The 14716-nt window shown below is 41.9% G+C and overlaps 3 protein-coding genes across 4 annotated transcripts; 2 read left to right on the forward strand and 1 right to left on the reverse strand.

The window, feature by feature from the left end:
• The first annotated feature begins 274 nt into the window (after nucleotides 1-274).
• Nucleotides 275-2952, forward strand: LOC106638200 (sensory neuron membrane protein 1-like). 2 transcript variants are annotated; one of them, XM_014351267.2, is made up of 9 exons: nucleotides 275-518; nucleotides 619-833; nucleotides 922-1079; nucleotides 1159-1358; nucleotides 1444-1652; nucleotides 1714-1975; nucleotides 2048-2262; nucleotides 2341-2567; nucleotides 2655-2952. In XM_014351267.2, the coding sequence occupies exons 2-9, from the start codon at nucleotides 723-725 to the stop codon at nucleotides 2848-2850; spliced, it is 1578 nt and encodes a 525-aa protein (XP_014206753.2). In that variant the 5' UTR covers nucleotides 275-518; nucleotides 619-722; the 3' UTR covers nucleotides 2851-2952. The 2 variants fall into 2 exon arrangements, with proteins under 2 accessions (XP_014206753.2, XP_089448115.1); XM_089591989.1 differs by having other exon boundaries at nucleotides 275-833.
• A 789-nt stretch (nucleotides 2953-3741) lies between these two features.
• LOC106638139 (sensory neuron membrane protein 1-like) lies at nucleotides 3742-6868 on the forward strand. The gene is made up of 8 exons (XM_089592106.1): nucleotides 3742-3849; nucleotides 4217-4374; nucleotides 4523-4722; nucleotides 4809-5017; nucleotides 5380-5638; nucleotides 6072-6286; nucleotides 6359-6585; nucleotides 6651-6868. Exons 1-8 carry the CDS (start codon nucleotides 3742-3744, stop codon nucleotides 6862-6864), a joined length of 1590 nt encoding a protein of 529 aa, XP_089448232.1. The 3' UTR covers nucleotides 6865-6868.
• A 763-nt stretch (nucleotides 6869-7631) lies between these two features.
• On the reverse strand, nucleotides 7632-13087 carry LOC106638138 (G protein-coupled receptor moody). Its single transcript, XM_014351190.2, has 4 exons — nucleotides 12875-13087; nucleotides 8717-8946; nucleotides 8353-8641; nucleotides 7632-8289 (listed from the first exon to the last, which is right to left on the reverse strand). Exons 1-4 carry the CDS (start codon nucleotides 13085-13087, stop codon nucleotides 7636-7638), a joined length of 1386 nt encoding a protein of 461 aa, XP_014206676.2. The 3' UTR covers nucleotides 7632-7635.
• Between the last annotated feature and the right edge of the window lie 1629 nt (nucleotides 13088-14716).

Genomic DNA, 14716 nt, shown 5'->3' on the forward strand with positions numbered 1-14716 from the left:
TGCGTGATGCGCTACTGTAATGTACATCTTTAAACCCACAAAAATTACAGGTGTTGCTTATACATAAATATGTAGATTTTTGGAAAAAAAAAAAAAAAAAAATTTATGCGAGTAAGTCGCGACGAAAAGTGCCCACGTTCAACGGATAAGCTCACGTAATGAGTGTGTTTAAGAAGCTTGCGTATGCACATTCGGAGGTGATTGTTGGTTCATGCACCAATGGGGACATCTAATTTTCTTACATCCCGAGTCCAGTCACTGGCGAACACTTGGCCAGGCAACGTATACACGCCAAACGTACCGTGCAGGAATTCACATCTTTTTCAAAATCGATACTTTAGACTCTATAGCTCTCGATCGTAACAATAATACAACAAGTGTGACGTGAGTATACCTACACGAGGGGCCATATTGTAAATAGTTGAAAAGGCTTTATAGAGCTCGCACGGTCATTAATCTATATATTATATATACTTGTATCTGGTGTCGTAATCATCATCGAGTAAAGCAAAACTTAGGTATACCTAATTGTTTGAGCCACAGCTATACCTCTGCTTTTCCCGGTCAAAGCAATTATCGTACGTCACCTCATTTATACACGCAAATAATCCATTACAGCCGCCAAAATCCATCCATGTGCTCTTACGCGTCTCTCGCGCGGAACTAAAAAATACACACTCCCCTGCATCGTCCAAGTCGTCGATACAAAAAAAAAAAAAAAAATGAAACTGTCAAGTATTCGAAAAATCGGCATCGCCGGTGCTTCCACCCTCGTTCTCGGGCTCTTGTTTTACGCGCTCTTCCCGAACATGCTGAACCGGCAGATCGGAGCGGTAAGTGCTTGTGGTCACCTCGAGAAAAAAAACCCTTTGCTCGTTAGTATAATTATATATGAGAAAAAAAGAAAAACACCCTTTTCAGAGAGTCTCGCTGGAAAAGGGGAAACTCAGGCGGTTCATCTGGGACAAGCCGCCGTTTTTCCTCACCGCCAAGTTTTACGTGTTCAACGTGACGAACCCCGACGCCGTGATGAGAGGAGCCAAACCGGCACTCCGGGAAATCGGCCCCTTCGCCTACGAGTGGGTTATAGACGTAACAACTGCAGCGAAACACCTTTATTTCTTGTGAAAAAAAAAAAAAAAAAATTATATCTTGCAGTATGGTGCACGAGAACACGAATCAACTCGACAACGAGACGGACGACACGATAACGTTCGACCAGCGGCACACGTACTTTTTCAACGCGGCAAAGAGCGAGGGCCTGACGGGCGAGGAGGAGCTCGTGGTCCCCAACATCTTTGTCCTCTCCTCCATGAACTTTGTCCTGCGGATCATGCCCAACGCTATGTCGATACTGAGTGAGCGAAAATAACCCACCATCAACCGGAACAAAAGTACAATTGCCCCTTACATTATTACAACCCGGTGTATTGTGCTCGAAAGGTAAGGCAGTCGACAGTATATTCGGCAATCCGGAGAGCCTGTTCGTGAGGGTCAAAGCCAGGGATTTGCTGTTCGATGGGTTGGCCATCAACTGCAACGCGACGGACTTTGCCGGCTCGACCGTGTGCAGGGAGGTCCAGGCGAGCTACAAGGACTTCAACATGGCCAAGGTCGGCGACACCGAGTACCTATTCTCGATCTGGGGATCGGTAAGTCGAGTACACTGTGTTTTACAGCGCCGATCTTTCACATGACCGATTATTTGTGTAGGAAAACGGCTCGGACAGCAGTGATAGGATGCGGGTGGCTCGGGGCGTGCGGAGGATCGAGGACGTTGGCAAGGTCGTGGGGCTCAACGGCAGGGCCAACATGTCAGTGTGGGGGGTGTCGCAGTGCGACAAGATCGAGGGAACCGACGGCTCGATCTTCCATCCGTTCTTCGACGAGGACGGCGCGGAGCCCCTCGACGTGTTCGTACCGTCCATGTGCCGATCGCTGCGCTACCGGTTCCACTCGAAAACTCAGTTCTACGGTACTCCCACCAGGGTAAAATCAGTCGATAGTACATACATAGGTATAAATAATCGGTAACTCGTGTTTACAGGATTGGACGCGCTGCGGTACACTACGGACGTCGGCGTGGACGGGGAACACGTGCGGGAGCACAAGTGCTTCTGCGAGGACCCGTTCAAGTGCATGAGGAAGGGAGTCCTCGACATGTTCAAGTGCCTCAAGGTTCCCATTATCGCGTCCAACCCGCACTTTTACCTCGCCGATCCCTACTACCTGGACTCGCTCTCGGGACTCGAGCCCAAAGAGGTTCACTGTATCATTTTTGTTTCTTCTCTTTCTCATCGCTCCGTAGAGGTAAACTACATGAAAAACCCCGATATTTAGGATAAACACGCGATGTACGTGGACATCGATCCGCTGACCGGGACGCCCGTGGTGTTCAGCGCCAAGGTGCAGTTCAACATGATGCTCGCCAGGCAGGACAAGTTCCGACTGACGAGCAACGTGACCGACACCCTGTTGCCGCTCTTTTGGCTCGAGGAGGGATTCGAGACGCCCGACTTTCTGATGGAGGACCTTACAATGGCCCACCGCGTCCTATCCCTAGCGACGTAAGCCTTTTTTTTTTCACCCTCCACCTTTTCGAGTGGTTGGTACTTGTGTGGTATGCAATCTCTCTCTTTTCTTGCCAAAACCAGGAGCTTCAAGTATCTCACGATCATCTTCGGGTTCGTCCTGTCCATTGGCTCGATGTACCTGTACTTGACCACGAGCACCGGAGGTAGCGATCTGGTCTCGAAAAAAGAGGTGCGCTCGGCCAACAGTAATCCACCGAGCGGTGGCAACAAAAAATCGCCCATCACCATGAGCACGCTGCAACAACCGCGTACTTGATCTTTTTTTTTTTTTTTTTTTTCATGTCTCGTCTATTGTCTTGTCCTCGAATGCAAATAAATTTTCTGTGTAACGTCTCCGCGAAACGTTGGAATAAACGAAAAACCGAAAAATCCTATTGGGTACACTGTTGTTTTTGAATCTCTTATTTTTCTATACGTATCATCCGATGCTCGGTGTAATTGTCAGAGATGTCGGCGATGCGCCGAGTCATTCGGTATAGCATCGATGACAGTATTATTTATCGCGATGATCCAGCACATTGTGTAAGTACGGCGTCACGATAAAGACCACGCGCCAAATCGGAAGTGAGCAAGACGAACAATTGAAAACTATACATGTGTATGTAATACATGCAAATAATTTATAAGAAAAATTGCCAATGGCATATATATATGTATTTATGAGCTCTTGGTGAAATATGGTAAATCACGCGCTGTCAATTATTCGCAAGATTTGATACATTAAAGATATGTTACCTCAAGCCTCGCAATTATTATAAATGAAGCATTCGCGAGCTTTCGACTGGAATTTCCAGGGCTGAATCGATCGGACGTGACAGGGTCAAGCTTTCTTATGCACACACATTTTTGAATGGCACTTTTCGCGCACGTATATACACAACAAGCCCACAAGCAAGTTCCATTCTAGTGGTATTAAATATTAGTGCGCGGGCGTACTCGATCGTATAGGCTCTAAGTACCGTAAATACCGTATCGGAGTTTAGTCTCCGATTGGCATACGTTGCGGTGGGTGTCGTTGTCGTTGGGTGAGCAAGTGTTACTGGGGGCATCACAATAATTGTGCACCCGAAGGTACAAATTGCGCAATTATTTCTTCATTTTAAAGACTGTATGATAATACCAAATATTAACTGTATAAATCACAGTTATGGGCCGCACGAGAAGATTCGGTATTGCGGGTGTCTCCCTGTTTTTGTACAGCATGATATTTAAATTCTTAATGTTACCGCCGATAATGAAGTTTCGAACAAAACAGGTACACGTATACATTATCGTTTCGTTATTGCATAACGGAATATGTATAGGTATACGCTTTAAATTTGAAATAGTTACGAGTATATAAATATGCAATGTGTTGAGAAAAAATTTTTTTTATTTTGAATTTCACTATTTTCTAGTTGCGTACTTATAACTCGTAGAAATAGCGGATTTTCACTGGGAAACAGTCAATAATCACCATTTCTACTGGTTGAAGTTTCAGTAATGTAATTAGTTGCAGGCCAAGTTCGACAAAAAGCAGAAAAATCTTTACTATTACAAATTTAGAGAGTATACAAGCAAAGCAAAAAAAAAGCGTATTATATATACAGGTAATATTGTCATTGAGCATATGAATGTTGTAGCAAACCGAATTGAGACCGGGAAAGTTTATGAGGGACATATGGAGCGCGTACCCGTTCACGTTCGACAATAGTTTTTATGTGTTCAACATCACGAATCCCGAAGATATCGCTGGCGGAGCGAAACCAATACTTCAAGAAATCGGACCTTTCGTTTATGAGTAAGCTATACTTATCGGCATTGTGTATCATTCATATTATCCGTATAATATACAGTCATCGAGAGGAATAATTTAATTAGGCATAAAAGACGTTAATTTGACGATCGTTGGAGTGTTTCGAGGTAATGGCGTTGACAAATTTTTCCAGCCAGTATCAAGAAAAATCCAACCAAGTGGACCACGACGAGGACGACACTGTATCCTATACGAACAAGTACACGTACCACTTTAACGCCGAAAAAAGCAAAGGACTCACAGGGGAAGAAGAGGTCGTGGTTCCCAATTACTTCATCCTCGGTTTGGTGAATTCCCTGCTGATAGACAAACCCTCCGCAGTGCCCATTATAGGTGTTTTTAGCGTGAATTATTTGTTGCATTGCAATGCTTTTTTTGTTTTATTCGGTATAAGACTAATACGACTGATTTCGCGGAAGGAAAGGGAGTCGACAGCATATTTAAAAAGCCGAGCAGCATTTTTATCAGGGCCAAGGTCAAAGAAGTGCTGTTCGACGGGTTCGTCATAAATTGCACGGTCAAAGATTTCGCGGGTGCTGCCATTTGCTCCGAGGTAAGAGACCAGTACACGGACTTGAAAATGATCAAGATAGCCGAGGATGTGTACCTCATGTCCCTGTTCGGATCGGTGAGTGATGATGCATTTTTGGATTACGCCTTTTTTTAGGCACTTATTTTAGACCTAATTGGGGTAGCTTTAATTTCATGTCACAACCTGATGTTTTTCAAATCGACAAAGTTTGAATCATGTTGGAAAACATTTTGTACACAGCGAAACTCTAAAGAAAAAAAAAGTTTGCTCGGGAAAGTTGTTTCATTTTCTGTCTACTTGTGACCAAAAAAGTTTGTAGCTTTGACGAAAGTGCCATTTTTTTGTCGCGAGCGTACAAATTTCCACGACTAGTAATTATGGAAAGTGCTGAAAAGTCATTACCCCCAATGCGACGTAGTAGCGTAAAATAATTGCTCGAATCAATTCGATGATGGCAGTCGAACGGGACCAGCTCCAAGTCGACGATTCGGGTTAACCGGGGCAGCAAGAAATTAATGAAACTCGGCCAAGTGACCGAATTCAAAGGTGTACCGAATATTTCGACGTGGAACGACCCCGTTTGCGATCTTCTGAATGGGACCGATGGCTCGATATTCCGTCCCTTTTTAAAGAAAAACAAACCATACGGAGGCATATTCGTCGAGCCTATTTGCAGGAATTTGCAACTCAGCTGGCTCGGAAGTAGCAAGTATTCCGGTAAACAAATCTTACTGTATTTCGTCGTAGAGTTTACGTTGATTTTTTTTTTAATAATCTCTAGAGTAAATTGTTAAAATCTGTTGATGACAAAAAAATCCACGTAGTAGCACAAAAGGAAACATTTTTTCCAATCAAAAGAAAAAACTTGATTAATTAAATGCTTCAGCTTTTCGAGATAGGGGTGTATCATAAAGAATTTTTAAAAACAACAAACTTGTCAACAGTTACGTTTGTACGAAACCACAAGTTTTTATAATTCAATACTGGAGCATTAGAGTGGTAAATCAAAAAAGAAAAAAAATTTCAACATAAGAATTATTTCTCTTGCGTATATTGCACAAATCCTTAAGCTTGATCAGATTACTTTAAAATAAGCTTACTCAGCGAAAAATGCCATACCGATCACATCGTTCGATTACTATACATATAGGTGTGAAGACTTTTAGCTATACTTCGAGCTTGGGAGTAGACCCGGAGAGCAACCCCCACGACAAGTGCTTCTGTCACAATCCGGACGAATGCCTCAAGCCTGGAGTTTTCGATGCGTACAAGTGCGCAAAACTACCCATAATCATATCGAACCCTCACTTTTACCTTGCCGATCCCCACTATCTGACCTTAGTCGATGGGCTCAAAGCTGAAAAGGTTTTTCACTTCTTGTAACCAATCAAATCAATATTTTTTTATTTTTTCATTATTTTTTTGTTCCTTTTCCAGGATAAGCACATGCTCCACGTCGACCTCGAGCCCAACTCCGGAGTTCCCATTCACGCCAACACTCGAGTTCAGATAAATATGCTGTTGACCAAAGTGGAAAAGTTCAAGCTGATGAAGAACATGCCCGAGGCTCTGTTGCCCTTATTGTGGATCGAAAACACCCTCAATTTGCCGAATTCCCTCGTCAGGGTCATTAAAATGGCTCTGATGCTTCTCCTGTTAGCCAAGTGAGCCAAGAGATTTTATATATACACGTCAAATGATAAAATAAAATAATGGTACTTTTTTCCAGAATCACGTACTACCTGGCTATGATCGGTGGAATAGGATTTTCCGTTTACTCTGGAATTTTGTACTACAGGGCAATGAAAATGAGAAAGAGCACGGAGATCCAAAAAGTCCCTCAACCTATTGCCGAAAACGAAAAACCCGATGTCGTGGACAAGACCCTGCCACCAAATTTTCCCAGATTACAACCAGCGCAATTGCCACCAATTATCAATTAATGTTAAAATTTTCTTATGTTTATTTGTTATTTTTTATCCCATTTCACTCAACTTAACTGTATTGCGGTAAAATAAGATTTGTGATAAGTGAGTTATTGTGAACTTTTAATATATTTACGTTAAATTAGTATTTTTTCATACAAACTCTAACTGTCCATGATAAATTAGTGTAAGATTTAGCTAAAATACCATAAAATGTCATATATTAAGGGTCCATAAATGCCATAAATTATGCGATTAAGTTTGTCTATTATTATCTTATTTATATACATGTTAATTATTAAGTGAATATGCACTCACTCCATTTAATGACACATTTCTTGTGGCATAATATTGTAACAGTAAACCCAATAAGAGATATCATAATTTATTTCTCATATTTTTAGTACTTCATGTGATATTCATATAGTACCATTCAATGTTATTTATTAAATGCAATTATATACGTACGTGTATAATATAATTACGATATTTAATGAAAAATTACACTCATTTGATAACATGTATTTCATAAGGATGACAAACATTATAAACAAATACAAATTTTCTAACGAAATAAGTACAAATTGTTTTTCTTGGTGCTTTTACATTCTAATACTATCTATATATGTACAAACTCAAATGATAACGAACAATAAAATCGTCGTCCTTCTCTCTTGTGCTTGAATAAAATGGTCCCTTACACATACATAGGTGCAAATCGCGTGCAAAGAAGTCGGTGAGCGTAAAAGTTAAATAGGCATTATGTACGTGATATAGGGGGAAAATCTCTCATCGACGAGCCTGAGCACCGGCCGCCGGCGATTCACCGCGACAGAAAAGTACGTTCTTGTAGGCGCTCCTGTACTCGGAGCTCATGACCACGTAAATGACCGGGTTGATGCAAGTTGTCAGATAAATAAGCAGGTAACCAGCTACGTCGAAGCCCCGCCAGTCGAGCGTCCCCTTGAATATCTTGGTGACGGTTATCGGCAAATAGCAGACGACAAACGACACGAATATCACGAGGATCATACGTAGCAGCTTCCGGTCCTTGTCCGTCATCATCTTCCTACTACAGCCAGCCTCGCTGCCACGAGGCGTCGTCGTCTGCTGCTTAGTGCAGAAGAAAGCACCACCGGCCGGCAACTGCCGGCGAACCCCCGAGGGCGAACTCGACCTCGAGCTCCCTCCGTCCTCGGAACTACCTGGCTCGTCTGGAGTCCACATGCTGCCGGTCCCACCACCCGGTAGGCTCAGAAAACAACGGCTCCGTTCGGGGCTTGTTCCAACGATACTGGACCACTCAACCGCTGGATCCGGCGCGGGTAGTAGCCTCAACTCGGGCACCTGGTGATGCGAACTGTTCTCACTGGGTGTCGCGTGAGTCATCGAGCCGATGGCCGAGTCCTCCGCGAGCCTCGTCGAGCAGCTCTTGCCGATTGCCTGCGGGGGGGTGTGACAATGAATCGAGAAAGTAACAATCGGGTCAATGTGTGAAAAACTAACCTGTATTTGGATGTTGCGGTGGTCCCGGAGCTCCCGCGTGGTTTTGCGGACGATGCAGTAGATGCGGGCGTAGCAGACGACGATGGAGGTGCAGGGGGCGGCGAAGGCGAGGACGAATAAGAAAACTTTGGGGTTGCGGCCGTTCGAGTCGGCGAGGATGGAGCAGGAGCAGTACTCGGGATCGAGGCCGAATTGGCCCAGTCGACCGAACCACACGGGTACCAGGGGCCCGAAGCCACCGATCCACGTCGACAGCACCATTATGGCCAGGTGCTTGCGCTTGTACAATCTGCGCGACAATATATATTACACGTGGTGATATTAAGTATCATTGATGTGTAAAATGAAAATGTGTATAGCTCACTTGTAGAGTCCCTCCATCATCACTAGTCGCATGATCGTGATGGCCAGTACGGAGAAAAGACTGACGGCTACCAAACCGTAGCGCATCAGTACGTGGGTGCTGCAAAGAACCGGCCCGTGCACCCAACGGGAGTGGAGAAACAACGAGGTTGCCAGTGGAAGATTGAAGCTGCAGCTCATCAGATCCGACACGGACAAGTTCATGATGAACACCGTAGTCGCATTTCTGAGCTGTTTGTTCGATACATTATTATTTCAACAATTACCCTGCATGTACAATCAAGTTGCATTTTTTGGCCGATTTTGTGAAAATAAAACACTATAGAACGCGTGCAAATATAAAATACACACCTTGGAAAAATGAAGCTAATATATGAAAAAAAGGTGCGATGAAAGGGGAGCATCGAACAGACGCGTAAAAGTGTCGCCTCATCGATTTATTGACACCTCAATTTTCTCGTATGGACGTCAATCGAACGGAGCCTCTCTAAATGCTTACCCCGTACTTTTTTTTTCACACCCTTTTCCACCGAAACGCCACTTGTATTTGCGGGAGGTGTAAAACGAGATATTTTTTTGTTTCCTCGTATCACACCCCCAGCAGATGCGCTCGGTATAAAAATGTTGGCTTGGAATTGCCGGGGCGAGCTACTCTCTTGTTAAATTCCCAACGAAGCCTCCCCACGTGGCAGTAAAATCGGGGTGGGACAAGGATGCAGGCCGATGCATTAGGGAGGGAATTTCTCGTTGGGTGAGGATACAGGATACGAGAGTGGGATTTTTCATCTGGTTTACGACGCGTCGCGCGCTCGATTCCGGGAGCTGCGCGCACATATAAAGTCTTGATGGGCGGGCACGTATACCCCACATGTTGGGCTATCGGCTCTGAATGCGGGTGTGAGATGCGATCGCACGTGAGACCGAAAAATAAGAAAATTACATTTATTTAACGTCAAAATAACATAGGTTTTGTTTATTTCTACACTTAGAATAATATTAATAAATGCACAAAATTAGCGTACGAGAATATAGTGTTATTAAAGGGCCGAGATACCCAAGATTTGCGTTGTTTTCACAATACACGTGTTCCAAATGTAACTTACACAAACCGTGTGCAGCCTGTTTAACTTTTAAACATGATTTTTCAAATTTGAACAGTGTATAGAAGCTACGTAAAGCAGCGCAAAAGTATATATATTACGTGCAACGGATGACACTCGTTTACCTTGCAGCTTGGAGTATTATATCAACTCACAGAAGAACTCTCTAGCGTAAAATGAGTCATGCGACGCGAGGACGGTTCCATTATTTCTGTTTCTTCGGAAACAAAGTTAACGTAGTTTAAATGCCGAAACACTGCACGTAATATTAAAATTCCCAACGGCAGAGGTATTCGTTAAAATTCGTCCCCGAGATACTACGGTATACGTATATGTATTTGATGGGAATGATATATTGATCTTGTTTTAGCTCCTTCCGCTTACTTTGATTGCTCGGGCAGTATGTGGGTACAGGTACGTCAAACAGTCGTGTTTTTCTCATTTCTCGCGAAACTTTTCTCGATACCAAAGTTTTTAGTTGCCCCTTCCTCTGTGTGTGCGCGACCATGCTCCCTCGGAAAGTCGGAAAAAATCACTGATCTCAAAAAGTAAGTGAACGATCACGTAAGAAAACTTAATGTTAACAATCATGGCCACAATAATGTTAATTGGCAACTTTTATGTAAATAATATCAATATTGTTACATCTATGCGGATAACCAGGCAAAGGTTGTTTTGAACGAGGAAAAATTATTGGCACACATGGTGATACCTAGATCCCAGTGTTTAGCTGTTGAATAGTGAGCCACTGTATCTATTAAGAAACATCAAAAATTTTCTGGTAATAAAATAACCATACATGTTCTTGTATACGAATATACCGTTGTACATTGACAACTGTACCTACGCACGCACAAGTAATAATAAAACATGTGTTACTCGAGTTTGTGTGAAGGTGTAGTCGAGGCGAGAAGATTTGTTTCCAAAACTGAAAGTTGGAAAAAATGAATAAAAGACATTGTCATTTTTTGACAATCGAAATGAGGAAGATGAAACTAAAAACGTGTATCCATACCTATCCCACATCTTCGAAGGCGCCCATCTTCTATTGGGTATGATGTGCATGATACCCGCTACCACACGTGGAGGATTAAAGAGGAAAGGAAGAGAAAACTTCTTTCTGTGTAACAATATGCCCTAATCTTCGTTGTCTCCCCACATTTAACCGCATCAATATTATACGTACGTTTATGATCGATATCAGTGAGTATATACTATGGTATACTTTAGGCTCCAATTGCCCAGCACACATAATACGTATCTACTTTTATAGGGTGGTAAGGCTCACTGCGTTTATATATAAACCCGCATAAGTCATCCATTTCCAATGGTAAGATATATTATATGTAAGTAATACACGTATTAATTTCCTCTGACATAATTTCACGGGAAAAAGTCGTTACACGTGACGTTTTTCTTCTTTCCCCCCCCCCCCCCCCGGAACTCTTTGTAATTTGTTAAACCATTGAATTTTCCAAGCGTAAACTACAATGTCTTCTCGAAAAACAAAGTATTCAATTTATAATTCCACACCAACAAATTGTGCGCGGATAAATTTGGAATTTCTCCACGTAAGATCAAAGAATGATACGATTGAATATATAGGAATACGTTGCCGATTGAAGTACGTGACGTATCGGCAATAAACGACAGGCGCAGCTTGGGTCTGGTTTAATTCGAGAGCCCATTAAACGCGCGCCTCTTTAACAAAGCACGTTGGGGTTTAACAGTTTTCGCGGAGCGTTTTTAAGTTTTCTCGCGCAGATTGTATTTCTCAGACATTTGGAGTACTCTATATGGGAAATGTTGTTCTCCAAAGCGAACAATTGTTCGTCGGAGTATGTAATAAATCATCCCTCGAATAATCAATTTTTTTTTATTTCACGTAACAAAAATTTTACGGTACGAGAAAAGAAAAAGATTACGCGAGAACCCGATGAAAAGGAGGTGCTCTCAAATGAGTTCGATTATACGCGTGCGGTACAAACAAAGCCCACTTTGCCCCTTTTGCCGACACAGTATAGCGTAGATATAATATCTACATGCATCAAAAGGGAATTGTTGACTCTGTGGATGTGTCGTACAATAGATCAGTTTCTGTTGTGTATGTACATACGCACGTGTACACAACGAAAAAAAAAACCAAAAGGTACATACATACACTCCCACACACTGCAGTATCCAATATTGTTTTCTCGTTAATTTATTACCCAGTCGACAATTACTTCCCATATATATATCCGGTACTCCGCGGTGAGTCATCGCAGCTGCAAAAGTAATCGCCGAGTTGAACGTAAAAACGCGCGACCGAGTAGCCATCAACAGTTGCACCGGCGCGACGGGTAACACTTTCATCGGACTAAGAAGCCGCGTAAAAGAGTACATACATATATATATATATATATATATATATATAGCCAAAGCGCGGAAGAGGGTAAAAATAAAGCGTTGGATACACGGACGGCTTGTTTGACCAAGAGAACTCGCGCCGCGCCCGTCACACCCTATACGTACACATACATTTTATATACATATACATATAATACAGCAGTCAACATTGGGACGACAACCAACCGGTTCTTCTTTTTCCCATTGGCTCGTTGATACTCTCATTTCGCAAGTGCGGAAATCACGATGGTATAGAAAAAAAAAAAAAAAATCTCAACTTGTTTCGGTAAAAATACCGGGTACAATAACCAAAGGAACACAATGCCGACGGAGAAAAGCCGGAGATTGTGAACGAGGAGTCGTGCCAATCAAGTAAAACAAAGTCACCGCCACTCTCGATAACCTATGTACACTAACGTCAACGTACGAGATTTTTTTCGTAATAACATTATAGAGAGAAAGAGACGTCATCGCGGTGGGATTTGTTTTTCCTTTTCCTCTGCGTTCGTTCGCCAGACACGGGCAGAGCGTCCAAATAAACGGGGCGAGAGGTGTAAGCGCTTTTATCTCTGGCGGCACGAAAAAAAAAAAAAAAAAAAAAAAAAAAAAAAAAAAATCTCTTTACCCGGTAACGCGTAATACGAAGGTATGCATTTATATGGACTCCAAACCTTTTTGGCGCGAGGAAACAGCGCCGCCAGGGTTATTATGTTGCCGGGGATGCCGACGAGGGTGAAGATGAAGCAACAGACCGCCGCCAGGTAGAGCAGCCAAGGTGGGTAGTTGGCGAAGAGGCAGCTGGAGCTTGCAGCTTGTACTGCCGCTGGCTCCATTCCGCTCGCGTTGGAGCTGGTGTTCCAGTAGCCGCTGACGAGGCCGATCATCTGCAATCAGTTTTTTTTTTTTTTTTTTTTTTTTCCAATTTACGCGTAAATAATATTTACTTTTATGGCCGTTTTGAATCAAGCCTAGTGAAAAATATTGGGTATCGAGTGCCATTTTTACCGCAAAGTCGTATCTCTTCAGAGAGCTTGTAATATTATACAGGGGATACATTGAACTTTTGGTGAAACTTCACTCATTAGTCACTATAGTTTAACTAAGATTTTAGCTAATTTTTTCGATTATTTATAATTTTAATTATTGACTGTGTGGCAATCCAACAGTGACTAATATCTCCTCAGATTTTTTTTTTATTTTCTCATTCATTTATCTTAGGCTCACTGTGTTATTCATTTATCTTTTTTCATTCCGATAATCAAGGATGAAAATCTTATTTACTTGTTTGAACTCTCAGAAAAGAAAACCACCACCGTTTGTTTTTAGATATAATTCCATATTTATCTTACATTACACGGATACCTTTATGAAGAGTAATTTTGTTCAATACTATTATCATATCAAAAAATCAAACGTTTTGGCGGATTTCAAACTATCAATAATGTTTATATCATTGGGGTGACATTGTTTCAGTAAAAAAATGTTCAAGTGCAGTATTTCTTAAAACTCGCGTGATTGTGCACATCGCCCTGAATTTTATATTGCACGCCAATGGGTACAAATATTTTATTCGCTTTAGAAATTGAGGAAAGGAAATTTCGCCGAGTATGCGATTCCTCCGTTGACTACAATCGAATTGATTTTCTTCGCAAACACGAAATAAAAGAAAACGTTTGTTATAAAATCGTAAATTGAAAGAATAAAAATAAAAGCTCTCCCTTATCCGGGATGTGATGCAACGGGAGAGTTGTTTAAAGCCCAGCTGCAGTAGGAGCGAATAAAGTTTTAACGTTATTCTCTCGAGCAAAAGATAAAAACCAGCGACGGTGTAGCGCGGCAATAGAGGCAACAACGGTATACGTATATAAGCAGCGAGTAAAGCTGTATAGGGCGAGAAGCAGAGGTGAAATTTGCCACGCGCCCGAGTGTTGTTTTCCAAGCAAAAAATGTTAGGGGAAAATTACTTTGCGCTTTTCTTCCTTTCTTTCTCTCTTGGCTAAAAATACCCTGCTGGGTTATTGGACCATTATGTATACCGGAGGGATGGAAATTGCGAGGTGTACCTTTACTTACCTGGACTGTTTTATGTTTTACTCGTCTTATATGTGCAACGAAACAATTTAGGATGGCGTTACAGACTTGAAAAAAAGAATTTGTTTTAGGTGTTTTAAAACTTGATTGCCTACTACTATTGCCCAAATTTTTTCTGTGTAAGTGTATGAAAAATTCTATGTAAAATAATGTCCACTTTGTGGATTAAAGTGGCGTTTTCCTTTGAATCGCTAACAAGCTATTTCAGATAAAATTGAGCAACATTTTGTAAAATTTTCGACCATGCAGTTATTTCAGCTACTGTAAATCAGTGACTGTAAAATAAAGTTGTAGTAGAATATAGTCAATTAAAAATAAAATACCATGATTTTTTTCGCTCATATCATTATAAACAATAAATATCAGGTTCTAAGTAGTTGAAAAACTTTACTTAATTGTTTTGCAAAACCTGCATGGAATAG

The sequence above is a fragment of the Copidosoma floridanum genome, unplaced genomic scaffold (genome assembly GCF_036245765.1).
Source record: "Copidosoma floridanum isolate Cflo_tuat_1 unplaced genomic scaffold, Cflo_Japanese_pri ptg000014l, whole genome shotgun sequence".
NCBI classification, from domain to species: Eukaryota; Metazoa; Arthropoda; class Insecta; order Hymenoptera; family Encyrtidae; genus Copidosoma; species Copidosoma floridanum.

Excerpts from the sequence above, each read along its gene's own strand:
- LOC106638200 (XM_089591989.1), top strand. The coding sequence starts at position 723 with ATGAAACTGTCAAGTATTCGAAAAATCGGCATCGCCGGTGCTTCCACC. Across the intron at positions 834-921 it reads TGAACCGGCAGATCGGAGCG|AGAGTCTCGCTGGAAAAGGG; the intron begins GTAAGTGCTTGT and ends CACCCTTTTCAG. Across the intron at positions 1,080-1,158 it reads ATCGGCCCCTTCGCCTACGA|TATGGTGCACGAGAACACGA; the intron begins GTGGGTTATAGA and ends TATATCTTGCAG.
- LOC106638139 (XM_089592106.1), top strand. The coding sequence starts at position 3,742 with ATGGGCCGCACGAGAAGATTCGGTATTGCGGGTGTCTCCCTGTTTTTG. Across the intron at positions 3,850-4,216 it reads TGAAGTTTCGAACAAAACAG|CAAACCGAATTGAGACCGGG; the intron begins GTACACGTATAC and ends TGAATGTTGTAG. Across the intron at positions 6,586-6,650 it reads ATGCTTCTCCTGTTAGCCAA|AATCACGTACTACCTGGCTA; the intron begins GTGAGCCAAGAG and ends ACTTTTTTCCAG.
- LOC106638138 (XM_014351190.2), bottom strand. The coding sequence starts at position 13,087 with ATGATCGGCCTCGTCAGCGGCTACTGGAACACCAGCTCCAACGCGAGC. Across the intron at positions 8,947-12,874 it reads TGTTTCCTCGCGCCAAAAAG|CTCAGAAATGCGACTACGGT; the intron begins GTTTGGAGTCCA and ends TCGAACAAACAG. Across the intron at positions 8,290-8,352 it reads ACCGCAACATCCAAATACAG|GCAATCGGCAAGAGCTGCTC; the intron begins GTTAGTTTTTCA and ends ACCCCCCCGCAG.